Source organism: Scylla paramamosain, chromosome 14 (assembly GCF_035594125.1).
Source record: "Scylla paramamosain isolate STU-SP2022 chromosome 14, ASM3559412v1, whole genome shotgun sequence".
In the NCBI taxonomy this organism is placed as follows: Eukaryota; Metazoa; Arthropoda; class Malacostraca; order Decapoda; family Portunidae; genus Scylla; species Scylla paramamosain.
Window position 1 is genome coordinate 1,141,608 of NC_087164.1, and position 22,544 is coordinate 1,164,151.

Here is a 22,544-nt window from a genome sequence, read left to right on the forward strand (position 1 = left end):
TCGCAGGCACGCTGTTTCAAAACGTGCGGGCTGATGTTGTCGGGACCGGTAGCTTTTTGCACATCGAGCCCCTGCGTCACCTCCAACTTGGTGATAGTCTGCACTGCTGCTCCAGAAGAGGTGGTGAACTTTCAGGGTCGTCCACCTCCATCTTCCTTGTGAGAGGAGGGACAGTGTCTTGACAGTTAAGACCCTGTCTGCCTTAACGAGGGACCACCAAGTCTTGTTGCCCACTCCAGGGCCTCCTAGCTGGCACTGCAGGTCCTCCTCCCACCTCCCTATGGCCCACTGGCAGGTCATCACCATCCTTTTGCAGGCCGCATGATGTAGGTCTTTGTTGCGCCGAGTAGGACTCTGCTTGTAGCGGAACCACGCAGAATACTTCGCCTCAGCGGCACCCAAACCAAGGCTGGTCCATTGGTCTGGTGACGAACTCACGGTGGGGCACATGTTGCTCCTGGAGCGCCAAGAAGCGGGAAGTGGAGGCTCGCGCCTGTACCTTCACTCCACCCTGCAGGATGGAAAGCCAGTCAGTCCTGCGCAGGTCTCGGCGAAGGGAGCCCCAGTCTGCGCTATCCCATAGCCAGACTGCGAGTGGTGGCCTCGTCGCAAGCCACACCCATATCCACCTGGGTCAGGACAGCATGGTGGTCAGAGCTGCCCACGAGACCCAGCTGGTGGCAGCTGAGTTTGTCCTCCAGGTCGGATATGATGGGGTCCAGGGTCCTGCCCCGCTCATGAGTGGGGAAGGTCACATGGTCCTTCAGGCCCTGCACCATCAGGAGGTTCTCTTAGGCATCGCGCTCCAGGTGGTGGTTGAGGTCACCCACAAGCAAGATGTGTTGGCGGTGGTGAGTCACAAGGAGGATGTCTAGGGCCTCCATGAGGTACAGGAGCGAGTCAGACCCCTGCCTGGGGGGTGGGGGGCGGTACATGGCACACAGCAGGAGGGCAGAGTGGTTGGCCAGCACAACCTGGAAGAACATCACCTCCAGTTGAGGCGGTGTGTCCACATCGAGTTGTTGTGCCTGCACTCCCTCCCTGAAGCAGACAGCCACTCCGCCTCCAGCTCTATCCTGTCGGTCTCTCCTGGCCCAGTGAGTGTAGCCACCTATTTTGCCGAATGATGGCTCCACCTCTCCGTTCAGCCAGGTCTCCATCACCACAACTGCATCTGCACCGTGTCGTAGTACACAGTTGTGGGTTAGGTCTCCGATGTTTGTTTGGAGACCACGTATATTTGCGGAGATAACCTTGAATTGGTAGCGGTCGGGCCTTACCATGTTGGAGAGAGTTGTGGTCCGGCCTGAAGGGGTGTGACAGGGCTCAGTTCGGGGTACCGAAGGCCAGGCGGGATCCATTGCCAGCCCTGGGTGTGGCCCCAGTTAACAGGCTGAGCTGAAAACGGGCGAGACTGCGGAAAGGGCTGCAAGTGTGGTGTTACTGATGGGGAGGCAGCGGCCAAGTATCCCCCCTCCGCGAGGACCTGCCGTAGCAGTTGCTCCTGCCTCAGTTCAGCAGTCCTGGTGTGGCAGTCTTCAGTACTGTGGCCCTTCTGATTGCAGTACTGGCAGATATGCATGGGTTTGGCAGGAGTCTGTCTCCTTGAGGGGCCAGCCCCCTGGATGGTAGAGGCTCCTCTGACCTTGCTGTTCCGGTCCTTTTTTTTTATACTTTTTTATTCTTGGTGGTGGTGTTGCCAGCGGTGCTCGTGGAGGAAGCCGGGACTGCTGGGGCTGGTGTTGCTGGGGGAGTCGGTAGTACTACTGGCAAGGTATTGGTGTGGGTTTGGTTCTGTGTGGAGGTTGCATTACTGTGTGTCTGCGAGGTGGAGGTGTTTAAGCCAGAACTTGTAGGAAGGGAGACAGGTGTAGAGGAGGTTGGGGGTTCGGCTAACGATGTACTGCTGGGAGTAGCCTCTGGTGGTGTTCGGTTGCCTGGCTGGGTGGGCGGGACGGTGAGTTCAGGGGCGTGCTGCAGTTGTTTTGGCCTACCTGAATTCCACCAATCCCTCCAGCACTCAGAGCCCTGACAGACCTCCTCCCAGTGTCTGTCTGTGGTCTCTGGCAGAGCACTGACTCCTTGTGTGCACAAGGCAACCTTTGCCTCACGCTGCTTGGAGGCGACGAGCCTGTCAGCGAGTCTGAGCGCTGACGTAAACACCTCCCTGTATTCTATGATCAGGTCCCTATCCTGCTGGAGGGACCTGAGGATAATATTTGTTCGAGAGGCTTCTTCTGTGAGCTTCTCAACCAAGGAGATTAATTCAGTTTTCTCCAGGTCTTCCCAGTGACTCCGTTCTGCGGCCTGTTCTTGATCTCCTCGGAGTGGTGGAAGGAGTGGCTGGGAGGATGGATCAGCCTCCCTGTCAACGAATGTCACGGGGTCCTGTATGTTGGCTTGCTCCCTCAGCAGCCCTGTCTCGGCACACCGGTAGACTGGGTTGTCGCCCAGGCAGCCGGTATGGCACAGATTAGGGTAACTGTCGTCATCACAGCTGACGTGGGCAGCTTTTGATGTTGCCTTCCCACAAACAACACACCACAAATTACACTGTGCGATGAGTTGGTGCACGGAAGAAGACATGAGGAAGGGAGGGAGGAGTGGTCAGATAGGTCTTTGGGTGGTGGTGAGGTGAGGGTGAGGGTGAGTCAGGTCGGGACAGGGCACGGCAGGTATTTAATCCCTCATGGAATGCAGCGCAGCTGTGGACTGATATCCTGAAGGGATAAGGGTGCAGCGATACACGGGAAACACGTGACGAGCACCGCGCTGCCACTGTGCAGGCAAGGTGAGGGTGAAGGTGAGTCATGTCGGGACAGGGCACGGCAGGTATTTAATCCCTCATGGAATGCAGCACAGCTGTGGACTGATGTCCCAGGGGAATAGGGGCGCAACGATACACAGGAAACACGTGACAAGCACCCCGCTGCCAGCACTGCACCACACCTATTTACTGCATTGTTCACCGTACACTGCACTTTCACTGCTTATGTATACTACACTTCAACCTCAGTAGTGCTGTTGGTGGAGGTGTAGTGAAGTAAAGACAGCAGACACACAGGCACAGTGACACAAACAAACACTCAGTGACCACGTTGCCAGCACTGCTTCACACACTGTACTGCACTGTTCACTATTCACCTCACTTTTATTACCTGTACACTCTGCACTGTAATCTCAGTTGTGGTGATGGTATTGTGAAATAGTGGAGACTTGCTCAGGAACTAAGTCTATGACCTGACCTGTTGTGGTGGAGCGCTCCTAAACCACATCCTCACCCGATGACCTTTGACTCTCTCTCTCTCTCTCTCTCTCTCTCTCTCTCTCTCTCTCTCTCTCTCTCTCTCTCTCTCTCTCTCTCTCTCTCTCTCTCTCTCTCTCTCTCTCTCTCTCTCTCTCTCTCTCTCTCTCTCTCTTTTTTTTTTTTTTATTTAAACAAAATTTACATCAGGCTTAAAACAACACGTTTTTTATGCTGTTATTTGAAAAGCCTATACTTAAATGTAAAGAAGAAAATATATACAAAAAGTGAACTCATTCTACTATATATATATATATATACACATGATTAACACAGCACTAGTGTGGGAGGTTGTGTTTTTCGCCACCTGTGTGCAGCCACTTTCACTTGGTGGAGTGTCATTGTTTGTGTATCACTCGTGGCTGCCGTAAACACATTCCACAGTCTGGAGGTTCTGGCTGTGTAAGAGCGCTGGTGCTGCCTCGAGTAAGACCGAGGCACTTGCACCAGCATGTCACTGGAGGTGGTGGTCCTGGACTCCCTCTGGACAGCTCGTGGTGGGAGCCTTAGCGAGCTGAGATGAGGGACCTCCAGAACCCGGGCCTTGTGCTGGACCACCAGCGCCGACACGTCCCGCCGATGCTCCAGCGACGTAACTCTGGTCTGCTCCTCCTGCTGCTGCTGCTGCTGTCCGTCCATCCCCACCAAGCGCAGGGCACGGCGTTGCACAGCTTCCAGTCTCTGCAAGTGGGTGGGGGCACTCGACATCCAGGACAAGGCACTGTACTCCATACAAGGCCGTATCTGAGCCTTGTACAGTGTGAGGATGCCCCGGGAGTCGAGGTTTCCTGACATCCAACGCAGTGCAGAGACTCGCTGGGAGACCTGGTGGGCAACAGCAGCAACATGGCGGTCAAAGCGCAGGCCACAGTCCACTGTCACTCCCAGCAACTTGACGTGTTCCTGGAGGAGAAGTGTCTGGCCTCCAAAAATCAGACAGCCTGAGACGGCTGGGGAGGCAGCTGGGGACCATGAGATGACCATGGCCTGCGTCTTTTCTGGTGCGAAGCTGACTTGCCACGCCTCTCCCCACTCCATCACCAGCCGGAGCTGTCTATTCAGCTCTCTAACGGCTCGCTGACTGTCGGAGCGGCAGTAGGAGCGGGAGAGACTGCAGTCGTCGGCGTATGCAAGCAGAGTCGGTATTTGCCGCAGGAGGTCATTGATGTATATGTTCCACAGGATCGGGCCCAACACTGAACCCTGTGGAACTGAGGCCTGTATAGGTAACGGCTGGGATGCCTGTCCATTGATGACTACCCAGAGGGTTCTCCCCTGGAGGTAGTCCTCGAGCAGTGCAAGGAGGTTGCCCTGGATACCCTTGGCGCAAAGCTTTTTTACAAGCCCCACGTGCCAGACCCTATCAAAGGCCCCAGCAATGTCCAGGGCCACCACAAGAGTATCCAGACCTTCGTCCAGGGCATCCTGCCAGCCTTGGGAGAGGAGGGTGAGGAGGTCCGCTGTTGAGCGGCCAGGCCGGAAGCCGAACTGTCTGTCTGAGAGGAGGCGGTCCTCACTCAGGTGATGACAGATGACACCTGCCACTACCTGCTCCAGCAACTTGCCCACCGCGGAGAGCAGCGAGATGGGTCTGTAGTTGCTGGGCTCAGACTTTGAGTTCTTCTTGTGGGCTGGTACCACTCGCGCCTCCTTCCATATAGAGGGCCATCTGTGCTCCATCAGGCAGGCCCTAAAGACGCTGGTGAGAGGACCTGACAGCTCACTGGCGCAGCGTTTGGTCCCGGTCCACAAGAAAAACTCAAGGTCTGAGCCCAGCAGCAACAGACCCATCTCCCTGCTCTCAGTGGTGGGCAAGCTGCTGGAGCAAATAGTGTCTGCTGTCATCTGCCAATACCTGAGCGAGAACCACCTCCTTTCAGACTGGTTGTTTGGCTTCAGGCCTGGCCAATCCACTGCAGAACTCTTCCTCATCCTCTCCAAGGACTGGCAAGATGCCCTGGAAGAAGGCCTGGACGCCCTTGTAGTGGTCCTGGACATTGCTGGAGCTTTCGACAGGGTCTGGCATGTGGAGCTTGTTGAAAAGCTTTGTACCAAGGCTGTCCAAGGTGACCTGCTAATGCTGCTCAAAGACTACCTCCAGGGCAGGACCCTTCAGATAGTAGTCAACGGGCAGTCATCAAGGCCTTCACCTGTCCGGGCCTCAGTTCCACAAGGCTCCATCTTGGGCCAAGTCCTATAAAACATAGACACTGATGACCTCCTCCAGCAACTGTCATCTGTGGCAGCAAACGCTGATGACTGCACACTCTCCCACTCCTACTGCTGTCTTGACAGTCAGTGTGCTGTCACTGAGCTGAACAGGCAGCTCGGACAGATGGAGCAGTGGGGAAAGATGTGGCAGGTTAAGTTCACTCCTGAGAAGACGCAGGCGATGGTCATCTTGCAGTCTCCAGGTGCCTCACATGCAGTCTCAGGACAGCTGCTACCACTTCCAGCAGAGGCAGGGGACTCGGGTCACGAGTCACCCCTGCTACCTCCATGACTTAAGCTGAATGTGGGGCACAAACAAGATGATGAAACAAACAAACTGCCACCCCATGTAGCAATGAACTACCAGCTATCCTGGTGAGATTGCCAATTTCTGTTTCGACCACTGTTTCCTGCCCCTTCACAAAGCTGCCGCAACTGGACTAACTCCCCCTGTCACCTCCTATGCAACTGAGTGTAAGGCTTAATATGGGTTACAAGGTCCACTTTTGACTCATGCATCCTTCTTACCAACAGTCATGACACCAGGTTACATGAATGAGGTTGTCAGTCTGTTTCACCCACCCACAGACAAGGGAAATACAGCAGCAATCAACTCCCACAGCTGATAAAGGATCAACTATCACACCTAGAGAGAAACAATCCTAATGAGAGAGAACAACACATATGGTCAAGGTATAATACCCCAGGGGAATATCGGCCTCATAATGGATCACCCAATTCCTGCCCAGTAATACAATATCCCTCTCCCTTAAAAGGAAGAGAGATAAATTACGCAAGACAGTTCAGCAGAACCCTCTGTGTCAGAAAGGGCAATGGGGATGCCCACCTGATCACAGTAACATTTACACAACAACACAAATACAGAAAAGTGCCCACACACGAATAGGAGGGTAATTCACCGCTCACTGTACAAGAACTCGGCCCACACACGCATGCAGCAAAGAGTCACATCCCTGGATATGGAATGCGTTATACTTCACTACACTCCCTGGCAGAATACTATGGAGACTCCTGTGCTGCTGAGATAGGCTGGGGCATGTGGCCAGTAATTACTTACTCATCCCCTTAAAGTAACTGACCCATCTAGCTGTAATCCCTTCCCAGTCTCTATCAGACAACACTACCTGCCTTGGTACATCCATCCTGTGTAAGCTCTGGATAGTGACTGACCCTGGGAAAGCGTGCCCATATGCTCTCTCACTCTGTTACTACAGGAGACGGTACAAGGGAGGGGAGGGTGGGGTGGTGACATACATACATACACACATACCCCATCTGCCATCTCTCTCCAAGCACATGCTAGCATGAATAAAACACTTCACTTCTGACAATTCTAATGACTAAGCTATAGGGGCTAGGTGGATACTGATCACTTAGTCTTCAAGGGCAACTCTTCAACTAAATACTGTGTGAGACTCAATCAAAAGGGACAACTAGAAATAGGATAAATTAATATGGAAAAGAGAACATCTGTGCACAGAGATTCTTACAGTAATTTAAGAGCAGTGAACAGCCACTCTTACACATACATCTGGTGTCTGTATCCTCACTCTCTCTCTTTCTCTTCCTTCATTCTACCCTGCTTTGTGCTCTCACTTCTTTTTTCCTTCGTGTTACATCACTTTATCTCGCTGCACACAACAGTATGTGTGTGTGTGTGTGTGTGTGTGTGTGTGTGTGTGTGTGTGCGTGTGTGTGTGTGTGTGTGTGTGTATATATATATATATATAGAGAGAGAGAGAGAGAGAGAGAGAGAGAGAGAGAGAGAATAAAAAAAAAATGACCTACAATAAATATCCATTTCAAAATTTTTTTATATCTAAGTGGCTTCAAGTCACAACAAATTCTGCAAAGTTGTAGAAGCAATCATTTGCTTTATCATCTCATATAAATTTTAATTATTTTCCTTACAATCAATAATTACTATTGAACTATAATTTTGCTATTGCCTGTTTTGCATTAAAATTTAACAACTAAATGAAGCCACTTTGGAGAAAGTGTTTGGTGGGATACATGTGAGTTGGGTCCCTGGCCCAGATCCTGGTAACACTCTTTCAGTGTGGCTAAAACTCATTTAACTAAGTGAGTAGGTGTTCATCCATCACAAACCCACAATAGTATTCATAACATCTAGCTGCAGGTTCATTATGCTCTCTCTCTCTCTCTCTCTCTCTCTCTCTCTCTCTCTCTCTCTCTCTCTCTCTCTCTCTCTCTCTCTCTCTCTCTCTCTCTCTCTCTCTCTCTCTCTCTCTCTCTCTCTCTCTCTCTCTCTCTCTCTCTCTCTCTCTCTCTCTCTCTCTCTCTCTCTCTCTCTCTGATTGTGGGGTGCATTGTATCAATGAGACATTCACATATGGCAGTGGTTGCCTGTGTATGTAGCATGTATACAGGGAAAAACCTTAACATGTTCCTACAGGTACCCTCAGCTGAGCTTCAATTACAAGGACCCTGAGAGGAACTTTGACCGCTCTTCTGTCAAGGGCCTGGTATGTAAGCTATTGACCTTAAAGGACTCCTCCACTGCCACAGCCATTGAGGTCATTGCTGGAGGAAAGGTGAGGAAGTGATTCTTTCTCCTCCAATATATACAGTTACCACAGTAGTTTGTGTCGTGTGTTGAATTAAGATTGTCTTCCATGGTATCATTCACCTTTCATATCACATGTGAAGCTCACTTGAAATTCTGCAGCTTCATCATGAATGCATGCTCTTATTGGCATATGTGTATCTGTTACTTTTTTGTTTTAGTTTTCTATTTTGTTTAATTATCTTGCAATTATCTGTCTGTGGCCACAGTTGTACAACGTCATCACGGACACAGAGGTCACAGGCCAAAAGCTCCTGAAGAATGGGAAACTGGCAAGACGAGTCACCATTATCCCTCTCAACCAGATAGCTGGGAGGTCCATTGACAATCGTACTGTGCAGCAAGCTGAGGCTTTGGTGGGTGTGGAGGGCAAGGGTGTAGTGATGGAGGCACTGTACTGGGTGTGGAGGGTGTGGGTGTAGTGATGGAGGCACTGTACTGGGTGTGGAGGGCAGGGGTGTAGTGACGGAGGTACTGTACTGGGTGTGGAAGGTGTGCAAGCTTGACTGGGTGTTAAGAATGTTTGGGATTATATGTACATGACATGAATATCACCATGTTGTAGTGAGTTGAGATGTTGGGTGTTAAGAATGTTTGGGTTTATATGTACATGACATGAATGTCACCATGTTGTAGTGAGTTGAGATGTTATTATTGGATGGAATGTACTACATAGCCCAATAGTTTTTGTGTTTTATGGTGATTATGGATCACCATATGGATTTGTTATTATAGGATGGAGTGTACTACATTGCCCAATAGTTTTTGTGTTTTATGGTGATTATGGAGCTCTCCAGATACTCAGCAACTCTTGACCTACTTCCTGATGAAGTTTAAACTGTGAAATTCTTATTGTGTACTTGCTCTTATTACTCATTACAGAATAGTAGCAAAATGATAGTTAAATACATCATCATCATCATTTTAAAGGCTCCACACTCATGAATATTAGACTTTTTTACCTACCAGTGGTTCAGTAGGCTAGTAGGGTGTATGTTCTTTAGCTCCCACTAATACTAGCCTGCATCTTTAAAGTCATGCTGGACCACCTTACTCCATTCTCTACTCCTATCGCTCTTTTATTTAGTCTTGATTTTAGAACATGTGAATGACTGACAAACACTACTTACTGCCATGTTATACCTTTACCATCACATAACAGGTAGGCAAGGAGAATGCACAGACAGCCCTCTCCTTGGTGTGCTATGACTCAGAGGTGCACAAAGCCATGGAGTGGGTGTTTGGCAGTTCGTTTGTGTGCCGTGATATAGACTCGGCCACGAAGGTCGCCTTTGACAAGAATATCATGCGCAAGGCAGTCACTCTAGAGGGAGATGTTTTTGACCCTGCTGGAACACTGACAGGAGGTAGAGTATTCATGTGTGTGGGTGTGTGTGTGTTGCAGGAGTTAGTGATATACTGTTGTATAATTTGTCTAATGATTTTGGTAGTGAGCAAGCAGTAGCAAGTGTTACTTTCCCCATATGTGTGTTAGGTTCCAGGAAACAGGGAGGCTCCATCCTGGCCCAGCTGGATTCCATGCGTGAGTTCCAGAATGAACTAAACATGAAAACCAAGCAGCTTGATGAAGTGAAGCAGCAGTTGCACCACCTCCAGGTAAGCCCTATGCTTTGACTCACCCACTGCCAGCATGCTTACTGCTGATTCAGTTACCTGTAGATTGTTAAGTTCATCATTATGCCTTCTTTTTTTTCACAAGTCTTGTCATGTATAAATAGATTATTGAAATGGATTTTAATTCAGTTGTATGTGTTTGAGTTGGTGGCCTTTTCTTCATCCATTTTGTGGGGGATGTGTGCCTAATATTTGGATAGAAAGATTATTTTTGATATCTGAATGTGAGAATAGGAAGCTTAAGATTGTTACAGTTTGAATGCAGCAAGGAATGTTTATGTTTAGAGAGATGAAAGTGTCATTAATGATAAAGGAGGAAGTAAAGAAGATGAAAGCAAGGAAATTCTATTGAGATTTAATTTGAAGAGTGGCAGAATTTGGTATAGTAAGAGATGGGTTTATGAAAGATTTTGTATATTTATGAGGGAAAGGTTTGAGAAAGGCCACACTTGGAATGAATGAACTGTGAAGAGAGGAATGACTGTGCAGCAAGCAACAACAATTGTGCATGATGGAGGTGAATGGAAAGTGACAATGGTGAGTGCAGAAAAATGATGTGGTCTTGTCAACCCTTGGGAAAGGGATGTGGGTGCACATGTTGGGACACATTTCTGCTGTGGTCTCAGGATTGGAGTAGGTGCAGGGTAAGGGACAGTCTCATTATGAAGGGCAGGGGTAAACCAGTGTATGCTGTTGGGCTTTGCTGTGAATGTGCATGGCCAGCTGTGCTGTGCCTAGATTCCTGGGGCGTGTTGAGATTGTTTTGGTTTATCAAGCCTTGTCTTTGTGGCTGGAGTGTGACTTGTGGCAACAGGAGTAGGAATCATTGTAACATGTACTAATGTGGGGATGGAGAAAACTTAAGTTTCTTGTGCTTTTCTATATTCACTGTATTACAGAGGTAGATAAAGGAAAGAGGAAAACAGGTGTAAAGTGTTGGTGACAGACAATCATTCCAGACAGTGTTTATCGGTGTTTACTTCACACTGGCTGCTGCAGGATGGCTGCTGCTGTGCTGAAGTTTGGAGTAACCCATCTGTGCTGGAGGGTGTTGACCAAAAATAATTTTCTGTTGCTGTACACATGTATAAGAGGAAAAATTCTGAATACAGGAAAATATGTAATTAGTAATTACATAGAAGATTACTTGTCTTTAATGAGACACTTTTTATCGAAATGCCAGATTTCCTTAGTTAAGAACTGTGAGTGAAAAGCTCCATTTCAGCTTCAAATAAAGGTGACTTTCTTGAATGCTTACTTGACACACACACACACACACACACACACACACACACACACACACACACACACACACACACACACACACACACACACCCACACCCACACACACACACACCCACACCCACACACACACACACACACCCACACACACCCACACACACACACCCCACACACACCCACACACACACACACACCCACACCCACACACACCCACACCCACACACACCCACACACACACACCCACACACACCCACACCCACACACACCCACACACACACACACACACACACACACACACACACACACACACACACACACACACACACACCCACACCCACACCCACACACACCCACACACACACACACACACACACACACACACCCACACACACACACACACACACACACACACACCCACACACACACACACACACACACCCACACACACACACACACACCCACACCCACACACACCCTCACCCACACCCACACACACCCACACCCACACACACCCACACCCACACACACCCACACACACCCACACACACACACACACACACACACCCCCACACACCCCCACACACCCACACACACACACACACACACACACACACACACACACACACACACACACACACACACACACACACCTGGCTTGAGGAAATGCTAAGGGGTGATAAAGTGACTGATGGGAAACTAATTGTAAGGTGTGCTGGGAAGAGTGACACACTGAGGGAACAGAATCATCTTGGGGAAATATAACTGGCAATGGATAATGTATTAACACAATGGATAAAAGGTTATACAAGATGTGGAAAAGAATGAGGAACATTGAGACTACATCTATTATTTAACAAGGAATCAGAAGGAATTGAAAATGTTCAGATAGAGTGTCTGTTAGCCAAAAGTGACCATGCTACCATAGAATTCAATGAGGAAATAGAGGATAGAAGGAAGGAAGAACATCATGCTGGGAGATCAAACTACAGTAAGGCAGACTTTGACAACATGAATTTTTCAAGAAGAGAGATGGGATATGTTCCTTAAGGCTACAGGGGTCCAAGAGAAGTGGGATAAGTTTCTTAGAATATACAAAGGAGAAAAAAAGTTTGTGCCTAAAAGACAGACAATAATAGTTGGTAAAAAAGCATGGTTTGATAAAGATGTGAACCAGCAAAAAGGATGAAAGAGGGTTCATGGAAAAAGCGAAGGAAAAGTAAAAGAATTAACCGATGGAATAATTACAAAAAAGCAAGAAATCCTTACATGAAGATCTGGAGAGATGAACAGACAGATTGAAAAAGATATAGACAAGTGTAAATATGAGCCTAAACTCCTCTATAGACATGTGAATGGTAAACTGAAAAGCAAGATGAGGATAGAAAAACTAAAGATGGATGAAGTGGTATACGAGGACCTGAAAGAGATGCCAGAAGTGATGAATAACTAGAGGTGGATGAAGTGGTATATGAGGACCTGAAAGAGATGCCAGAAGTGATGAATAAGAGTTTCAAGGAAGTTTTTACAAAGGAAGAGGAATTTATAAGACCACTGAATGTACAGAAAAATAGAAAATTGGAGTAATTTCAAGTAATGATGCAGTAAATTAATGAAATCATCATAAATAGATGTGAGAAAGGCCACAGGACTGAATGGAGTGTTGGGATGGGTATTAAAAGAATGCAGTAAATAGCTAAAAGATTCCATCATGTGTGCCTCACATACCATCATATGTACCTCTCGTAATGAAGGAGTAGTCCTACAGGATTGGAAAAGGTCAAACATCATGCTCATATTTAAAGGAGACACACAAGACCCACTAAAAGACAGACCAGTTTTGCTGACGAGTGTGGTAGTGAAAGTATGATAAAAAAAACAAATGGACCAAAATTTTGGAAGATAAAATCCTTCCAAATTGTCAGTTTGGTTTTAGAAAAGGGGAGATCTTGTCCTATCAATTTGATGTGTTGTTACTCAAGAGTGATTGATATAATACAGGAGAGAGATGGGCAGATTGCATGTTCCTAGATTTAAGAAAAGCTTTTGATAAGGTGCCACATGAAAGACTTCTATGGAAACTGGAAAAGATAGGTGATGTAAATGAAAGACTGCTGGAATGGATGGAGTTTTTTTTTTTTTTTTAACATATTCCTCTTCCTTTGTAAAAACTTCCTTGAAACTCTTATTCATCACTTCTGGCATCTCTTTTAGGTCCTCATATACCACTTCATTCACCTTTAGTTATTCATTACTTCTGACAAATGGTAATAAGGAACCAGACATCAGTGTGGAGCCTGATATTAATTGGGATCCACCAAGGGTCAGTGTTAGCACCAGTAATGTTCATGGTGTATGTAAACAATAGGGTGGAGAACGTACCCAGCTATGTGAGTCTTCTCTGACAGTGCAAAACTTATGAGAAAAGAGAAGAAAATTGAAGATTGTGAAGAATTGCAAAGAGATCTAGGCAAAGTTTGGGAGTGGAGCAACTGATGGCAAATGGAATTTAGCTCTGGGAAGTGTAAAAAAGATGAAGTTTTAGAAAAAAGTAACAGAAGGTGTAATTATAACTATAAGATGGGGAATGAAACAAATAATAAGACAACAAAGGAAGATCTGGGAGTGATATCCTCAGAGGAATTATCACTGGAAAACTATATTAATAAGATAACAAGTGAAACTCTCAACACACTAAGAAATATGAGTTTATATATATATATATATATATATATATATATATATATATATATATATATATATATATATATTTTTTTTTTTTATGTAGGAAGGACACTGGCCAAGGGCAACAAAAATCTAATAAAAAAATGCCCACTGAAATGCCAGTCCCACAAAAGGGTCAGAGCAGTAGTCAAAAATTGATAAGTGTCTTGAAACCTCCCTCTTGAAGGAATTCAAGTCATAGGAAAGTGGAAATACAGAAGCAGGCAGGGAGTTCCAGAGTTTACCAGAAAAAGGGATGAATGATTGAGAATACTGGTTAACTCTTGCATTAGAGAGGTGGACAGAATAGGGGTGAGAGAAAGAAGAAAGTCTTGTGCAGCGAGGCCGCGGAAGGAGGGGAGGCATGCAGTTACCAAGATCAGAAGAGCAGTTAGCATGAAAATAGCAGTAGAAGACAGCTAGAGATGCAACCTTGCGGCGGTGAGAGAGAGGCTGAAGACAGTCAGTTAGAGGAGAGGAGTTGATGAGACGAAAAGCTTTTGATTCCACCCTGTCTAGAAGAGCAGTATGAGTGAAACCCCCCCAGACATGTGAACCATACTCCATACATGGACGGATAAGGCCCTTGTACAGAGTTAGCAGCTGGGGGGGTAAGAAAAACTGGTGGAGACGTCTCAGAACACCTAACTTCATAGAAGCTGTTTTAGCTAGAGATGAGATGTGAAGTTTCCAGTCCAGATTATAAGTAAAGGACAGACCGAGGATGTTCAGTGTAGAAGAGGGGGACAGTTGAGTGTCATTGAAGAAGAGGGGATAGTTGTCTGGAAGGTTGTGTTGAGTTGATAGATGGAGGAATTGAGTTTTTGAGGCATTGAACAATATCAAGTTTGCTCTGCCCCAATCAGAAATTTTAGAAAGATCAGAAGTCAGGCGTTCTGTGGCTTCCCTGCGTGATATATTTACCTCCTGAAGGGTTGGACGTCTATGAAAAGACGTGGAAAAGTGCAGGGTGGTATCATCAGCGTAGGAGTGGATAGGACAAGAAATTTGGTTTAGAAGATCATTAATGAATAATAAGGAAAGAGTGGGTGACAGGACAGAACCCTGAGGAACACTACTGTTAATAGATTTAGGAGAAGAACAGTGACCGTCTACCACAGCAGCAATAGAACGGTCAGAAAGGAAACTTGAGATGAAGTTACAGAGAGAAGGATAGAAACCGTAGGAGGGTAGTTTGGAAATCAAAGCTTTGTGCCAGACTCTATCAAAAGCTTTTGATATGTCCAAGGCAACAGCAAAAATTTCACCAAAATCTCTAAAAGAGGATGACCAAGACTCAGTAAGGAAAGCCAGATCACCAGTAGAGCGGCCTTGACGGAACCCATACTGGCGATCAGAAGGTTGTGAAGTGATAGATGTTTAAGAATCTTCCTGTTGAGGATAGATTCAAAAACTTTAGATAGGCAGGAAATTAAAGCAATAGGACGGTAGTTTGAGGGATTAGAACGGTCACCCTCTTTAGGAACAGGTTGAATGTAGGTTGTGAAGTGATAGATGTTTAAGAATCTTCCTGTTGAGGATAGATTCAAAAACTTTAGATAGGCAGGAAATTAAAGCAATAGGACGGTAGTTTGAGGGATTAGAACGGTCACCCTCTTTAGGAACAGGTTGAATGTAGGCAAACTTCCAGCAAGAAGGAAAGGTAGATGTTGACAGACAGAGCTGAAAGAGTTTGACTAGGCAAGGTGCAAGCACGGAGGCACAGTTTCGAAGAACAATAGGAGGGACCCCATCAGGTCCATAAGCCTTCCGAGGGTTTAGGCCAGCGAGGGCATGGAAAACATCATTGCAAAGAATTTTAATAGGTGGCATGAAGTAGTCAGAGGGTGGAGGAGAGGGAGGAACAAGCCCAGAATCGTCCAAGGTAGAGTTTTTAGCAAAGGTTTGAGCAAAGAGTTCAGCTTTAGAAATAGATGTGATAGCAGTGGTGCCATCAGGTTGAAATAGAGGAGGGAAAGAAGAAGCAAAGTTATTGGAGATATTTTTGGCTAGATGCCAGAAATCACGAGGGGAGTTAGATCTTGAAAGGTTTTGACATTTTCTGTTAATGAAGGAGTTTTTGGCTAGTTGGAGAACAGACTTGGCATGGTTCCGGGCAGAAATATAAAGTGCATGAGATTCTGGTGATGGAAGGCTTAAGTACCTTTTGTGGGCCACCTCTCTATCATGTATAGCACGAGAACAAGCTGTGTTAAACCAAGGTTTAGAAGGTTTAGGACGAGAAAAAGAGTGAGGAATGTATGCCTCCATGCCAGACACTATCACCTTTGTTATGCGCTCAGCACACAAAGACGGGTCTCTGACATGGAAGCAGTAGTCATTCCAAGGAAAATCAGCAAAATACTTCCTCAGGTCCCCCCAAATAGCAGAGGCAAAACGCCAGAGGCACCTTTGCTTAGGGGGATCCTGAGGAGGGATTGGAGTGATAGGACAAGATAAAGATATGAAATTGTGATCGGAGGAGCCCAGCGGAGAAGAAAGGGTGACAGCATAAGCAGAAGGATTAGAGGTCAGGAAAAGGTCAAGAATGTTGGGCGTATCTCCAAGACGGTCAGAAATACGAGTAGGGTGTTGCACCAATTGCTCTAGGTCATGGAGGATAGCAAAGTTGTAGGCTAGTTCAACAGGATGGTCAGTGAAGGGAGAGGAAAGCCAAAGCTGGTGGTGAACATTGAAGTCTCCAAGAATGGAGATCTCTGCAAAAGGGAAGAGGGTCAGAATGTGCTCCAATTTGGAAGTTAAGTAGCCAAAGAATTTCTTATAGTCAGAGGAGTTAGGAGAGAGGTATACAGCACAGATAAATTTAGTATGAGAGTGACTCTGTAGTCGTAGCCAGATGGTGAAAAACTCGGAAGATTCAAGAGTGTGGGCACAAGAGCAGGTTAAGTCATTGCGCACATAAACGCAGCATCCAGCTTTGGATAAAAAATGAGGATAGAGAAAGTAGGAGGGAACAGAAAAGGGGCTACTGTCAGTTGCCTCAGACACCTGAGTTTCAGTGAGGAAAAGAAGATGAGGTTTAGAAGAGGAGAGGTGGTGTTCTACAGATTGAAAATTAGATCTTAGACTGCGAATGTTGCAGAAGTTAATGAAGAAAAAGTTGAGGGGGGGTGTCAAGACACTTAGGGTCGTCGACAGAAAGGCAGTCCGACCTGGGGACATTTATGGTCCCCTCCCCAGATGGGGACTCCGAGGCTGGTGTAGGAGTCACCATGATGATTTTAAAATTTTTGAGTGAAGGATGTATGTGTTATTAGGTGCTTGTAGTTTTGTGTGGAGGAAGAGTTGTCTTCAGAGGGCAGGCTGTGACTGCCCTCTTGTGTTGTGAGAAACAAAGGGAAACGTTCAGTGAGGTCACAGCTGGGTTTAATGATAAGTTCACAGCACCCCCTGAACAGTGCTTTAGACCTCACTGGGAGTAATTATCGTTTCGGCAGGTTTCTACTGCCTCCTCCTGACATGTATATATATATATATATATATATATATATATATATATATATATATATATATATATATATATATATATATATATATATATATATATATATATATATATATATATATATATATATATATATATATATATATATATATATATATATATATATATATATATATATATATATATATATATACAAAAGCAGACAGGGAGTTCCAGAGTTTATGAGAGAAAAGGATGAATGATTGAGAATACTGGTTAACCTGCATAGAGAGGTGGACAGAATAGAGGTGAGAGAAAGAAGAAAGTTTTGTGCAGTGAGGCCGCGTGAGGAGGGGAGGCATGCAGTTAGCAAGATCAGAAGAGCAGTTAGCATGAAAATATGGATAAAAGATAAGAAGACATGCAACATTGCAGTGAAGAGAAAGAGGCTGAAAACATAAATTTAGAGGAGAGGAATTGATGAGACAAAAAGCTTTTGATTCCACCCTGTCTTGAAGAGTGGTAGAGTGAAACCCCTCCAGACATGTGAAACATACTTCATACATGGACAGATAAGGCAGTACAGAGTTAGCAGGTGGAAGAGTGAGAAAAACTGGCGGAGACATCTCAAAATGCCTAACTTCATAGAAGCTGTTTTAGCTAGAGATAAGATGTGAAGTTTCCAGTTTAGCTTATAAGTAAAGGACAGACAGAGGATGTTCAGTGTAGAAGAGGGGGACAGTTGAGTGTCATTGATAAAGAGAGGATAGTTGTCTGCAAGATTGTGTCAAGTTGATAGATGGAGGAATTAAATTTTGGAGGCATTGAATAATACTAAGTTTGCTCTGCCCCAGTCAGAAATATTAGAGAGATCAGAAGTCACTCTGAGGCTTCTCTATGTGAAATTTATAGTTCCTGAAGGGTTGGACGTGTACAAAAAGATGTGGAAAAGTGCAGGGTGGTATCAGAATAGGAGTTAATAGGACAAGAAGTTTGGTTTAGAAGATCATTGATGAATAATAGGAAGAGAGTAGGTCACAGGACAGAATCCCAAGGAACACCACTGTTAATAGATTTAGGAGAACAGCGACTGTCTACCACAGCACCAATAAAACGGTCAGAAAGGAAACTTGAGATAAATTTAGATAGAGAAGGATAAAAGATGTAGGAGGATAGTTTGGAAATCAAAGCTTTGTGCCAGACTCTATCAAAAGCTTTTGATATGTCTAAGGCAACAGCAGAAGTTCCACACAGATCTCTAAAAGAAGATGACCAAGAATCAATAAGGAAAGCCAGAAGATCACCTGTAGATCGGTCTTGATGGTAGGTTATGAAGTGATAGATGCTTAAGAATCTTCCTGTTGAGGATAGATTTAAAAACTTAAGATAGGCAGGAAATTAAAGCAATAGGATGATAGTTTGAGGGACTAGAACAATCCCCCTTTTTAGGAACAGACTGAATATAGGCAAACTTCCAGCAAGAAGGAAAAGTAGATGTTGACAGACAGAGTTGAAAGGGTTTGACTAGGCAAGTTGCAAACATGGAGGCACAGTTTTGGGGAACAATAGGAGGGACCCCATCAGGTCCACAAGCCTTCCAAGGATTTAGGCCAGTGAGGGCTGAGAAAACATCATTGAGAAGAATTTTAATAGGTAGCATGAAGTAGTCAGAGAGTGGAGGAGAGGGAGGAACAAGCCCAGAATCATCCCAGGTAGAGCTTTTAGGAAAGGTTTGCATGAAGAGTTCAGCTTTTGAGATAGATGTGAAAGCAGTGGTGCCATCTGGTTGAAATAAAGGAGAAAAAGAAGCAAAGTTATTGGAGATGTTTTTGGCTAGATGCCAGAAGTCATGAGGGAAGTTAGATCTTGAAAGATTTTGGTACTTTCTATTAGTGAAGGAGTTTTTGGCTAGTTGTAGAACAAGCTTGGCATGGTTCCGGACAGAAATACAAAGCGCATGAGATTTAGATGATGGAAGACTCAAATACTTTTTGTGGGCCATCTCTCTATCATGTATAGCACAAGCACAGTCTGTGTTAAACAAAGGTTTGGAAGGTTTTGGTTGAGAAAAAGAATGAGGAATGTACGCCTCTATGCCAGACACTATCACCTGTTATGTGCTCAGCACACAGACAGGTCTCTTGACATGGAAGCAGTAGTCATTCCAAGGAAGATCAGCAAAATACCTTCTCAGGTTCCCCCAACTAGCAGAGGCAAAATGCCAGAGGCACCTTCACTTAGGGGGATCCTGAGGAGGAATTTTAGTGATAGGACAGGATACAGATATGAGATTGTGATCGGAGGTGACCAACAGAGAATATAGGGTAACAGCACAAGCAGAAGGATTTGAGGTTACGAAAAGGTCAAGAATGTTGGGACTATCTCCAAGATGGTCAGGAGTATGAGTAGGGTATTGCATCAGTTACTCTAGGTCGTGGAAGATAGCAAAGTTGAAGGCTAGTTCATCAGAATGGTCAGTGAAAGGAGAGGAAAGCCAAAGCTGGTGGTGAACAGTGAAGTCTCCAAGAATGGAGATCTCCACAAAATGGAAGAGAGTCAGAATGTGCTCCAATTTGAAGGTTAAGTAGTCAAAGAATTTCTTATAGTCAGAGGAATTAGGTGAGAGGTATATAGCACAGATAGATTTAGTTTGAGAGTGAGTCTGTAGTCATAAGCAGATGGTGGAAAACTCAGAAGGTTCAAGAATGTGTGCACGAGTGCAGGTTGAGTTGTTAAGCACATAGATGCAACATCCAGCTTTGGATTGAAAATGAAGATAGAGAAAGTAGGAGGGAACAGAAAAGAAGCTACTCGAGAAAGTAGGAGGGAACAGAAAAGAAGCTACTTGTAGTTGCCTCAGACACCTGTGTTTCAGTGAGGAAAAGAAGATGAGGTTTAATAGAGGAGAAGTGATATTCTACAGATTGAAAATTAGATCTAAGACTGCGAATGTTGTGGAAGTTAATGAAGGAAAAGTTGAGAGGGGTGTCAAGGCACTTAAGAGTCAATACCAGAAGAGCAGTATGACCTGAGGACTTTTGTGGTACCCTCCCCAGATGGGGACTCCAAGGCTTATCTAGATGAAGAAATTATAAGGAAAATAATCACCACAATGATATGTCCAAGATTAGAATATGTAGCAGTAACTTTGTCGCTGCATGAAAAAAAAAGTTCATAAGAAAGTTGAAAGGTGTACAATTGCAAGATCTGCCATACAAGAAGAAACTAGCTAGGATGCAATTCCCAACCTTGGAAAGATGAGAGAGAGAGAGAGAGAGAGAGAGAGAGAGAGAGAGAGAGAGAGAGAGAGAGAGAGAGAGAGAGAGAGAGAGAGAGAGGTGACATGATTGCACTTTACAGATTACTAAATGGGATGGAAAAATTGGATAGGGAAAATCTGTTTGTAATGAACAAAAGAGAAACAAGGGGACATAGCAGAAAACTAAAAGCAACCACTTGCAGAAGGGACATAAAAAGTTTAGTTTCCCTCATAGAAGCATTGAGGCATGGAATGGACTGGAGGGGGGAAGTGGTGTGTGCTAGAAATATTCATGACTTTAGGGAAAAGTTGGACAAAAACAGTTATGAAGATGGGACAGTAAAGGCTTAGCTCCTCTCTCATATGTCACAACTAGGTTTATACAACTAGGTAAATACATACACACACACACACACACACACATTGATGGACACTTCATAACTGTCAGGACTCAACTCTTATTTTTATAACTTATTGACTTCAGAGAAATGCGGACAAATATGCATCTGTGAAGCAGGAGTACACCTTGCGTAGCCACGAGCTGCAGTTGTGTCGGCAGCGCATTGAGCAGAGCACCCACTACCAGCACCAGGAGGAGATCAAGGCCCTGGAGGAAATCATGAGTGAGTACCATCTCCATCACTGGTGGATCTTCTGTACCTCCATCTCTGTACACTCCTTCCTATCCATTCTTGTTCCTTACTCATTGGTTTGTTGTCACAGCTGTACCTCTCATCATATCACATGTTGACTTAATGTGTTGCATTATTACGGATATATATGTAGTGTACCTGTTTTTCACAGGATTATGTTCCAAAGGCACCCATGAAGTGCTGAAATCTACATTATATTTTTGCTACCCCTAAAATCCCTTCGGACAAAATTTTGCTGATTGATTCCTTGTTCTTTATGGACTTAACCATACTTTCGTTTACGCTGTAATGGCGCCCAGCTGTGGCATGGCCACTCCCTTCCTGCAGCATGTCAAGGAGTTCAGCTTTCTCCTGCAGCATCATAACCTCCTCTTCACTTCCTTGGCACCAGGAGGTTTACAAGATGCAGGTTGTTTGGGTGGCATTGTAGGAGCTTCAGGAAACCAAGAGAATGCTGCAAAAATAAGTGGTGAATAGTTGAAGTGGGCACGGCGATGTAGCTAAGGCAGAAACACATGGTGAACTGGGAAGTGCTGGGTGGAGAGGCAGTGTGGTCCCACTCCTTTGAAGTAGGAGCATCTACAGCAGCCAATCAGAGGCAAATAAGAAAAGAGTGTTTGGGTTGGCTACTGGTAAGGCTCCAGCCAATTGTGTCCCACCTACCAATACATCTGGGTATTTCCTCAACACATGCCATAATTTAGCTTATGTTTTATCAACTATAATAACCAATTTTTTTGCAATAAAGTTGATATATATATATATATATATATATATATATATATATATATATATATATATATATATATATATATATATATATATATATATATATATATATATATATATATATATATATATATATATATATATATATATATATATACACACACACACACACACACACACACACACACACACACACACACGTGTGTCTTGACACCCCTCTGAACTTTTTTTTCATTAACTTCTGCAACATTTGCAGTCTAAGATCTAATTTTCAATCTGTAGAACACCACCTCTCCACTTCTAAACCTCATGTTCTTTTCCTCACTGAAACTCAGGTGTCTGAGGCAGCTGACAGTAGCTCCTTTTCTGTTCCCTCTTACTTTCTCTATCCTCATTTTTTATCCAAAGCTGGATGTTGCATTTATGTGCACAACGACTTAACCTACTCTCATGCCCACACTCTTGAATCTTCCAAGTTTCCACCATCTGGCTATGACTACAGAATCACTCTCAAAGTAAATTTGTCTGTGCTGTATACCTCTAACCCAACTCCTCTGACGATAAGAAATTCTTCGACTACTTAACTTCCAAAGTGGAGCACATTCTGACCCTCTTCCCTTTTGCAGAGATCTCCATTCTTGGAGACTTCAGTGGCTTTGGCTTTCCTCTCCCTTCACTGACCATCCTGGTGAACTAGCCTTCAACTTTGCAATCTTTCACGACCTAAAACAATTGGT

The 22,544-nt window shown here is 45.0% G+C and overlaps 1 protein-coding gene across 1 annotated transcript in view; it reads left to right on the plus strand.

The window, feature by feature from the left end:
* The window catches only part of LOC135106733 (structural maintenance of chromosomes protein 2-like), a 101,559-nt gene that overhangs the window by 43,065 nt on the left and 35,950 nt on the right, over positions 1 to 22,544 (plus strand). Inside the window, exons 12-16 of the mRNA XM_064015991.1 lie at positions 7,953 to 8,091; positions 8,333 to 8,479; positions 9,286 to 9,490; positions 9,619 to 9,740; positions 20,910 to 21,048. Of these exons, the coding sequence (XP_063872061.1) occupies positions 7,953 to 8,091; positions 8,333 to 8,479; positions 9,286 to 9,490; positions 9,619 to 9,740; positions 20,910 to 21,048 (752 nt within the window). The remainder of the gene's footprint in view (positions 1 to 7,952; positions 8,092 to 8,332; positions 8,480 to 9,285; positions 9,491 to 9,618; positions 9,741 to 20,909; positions 21,049 to 22,544) is intronic.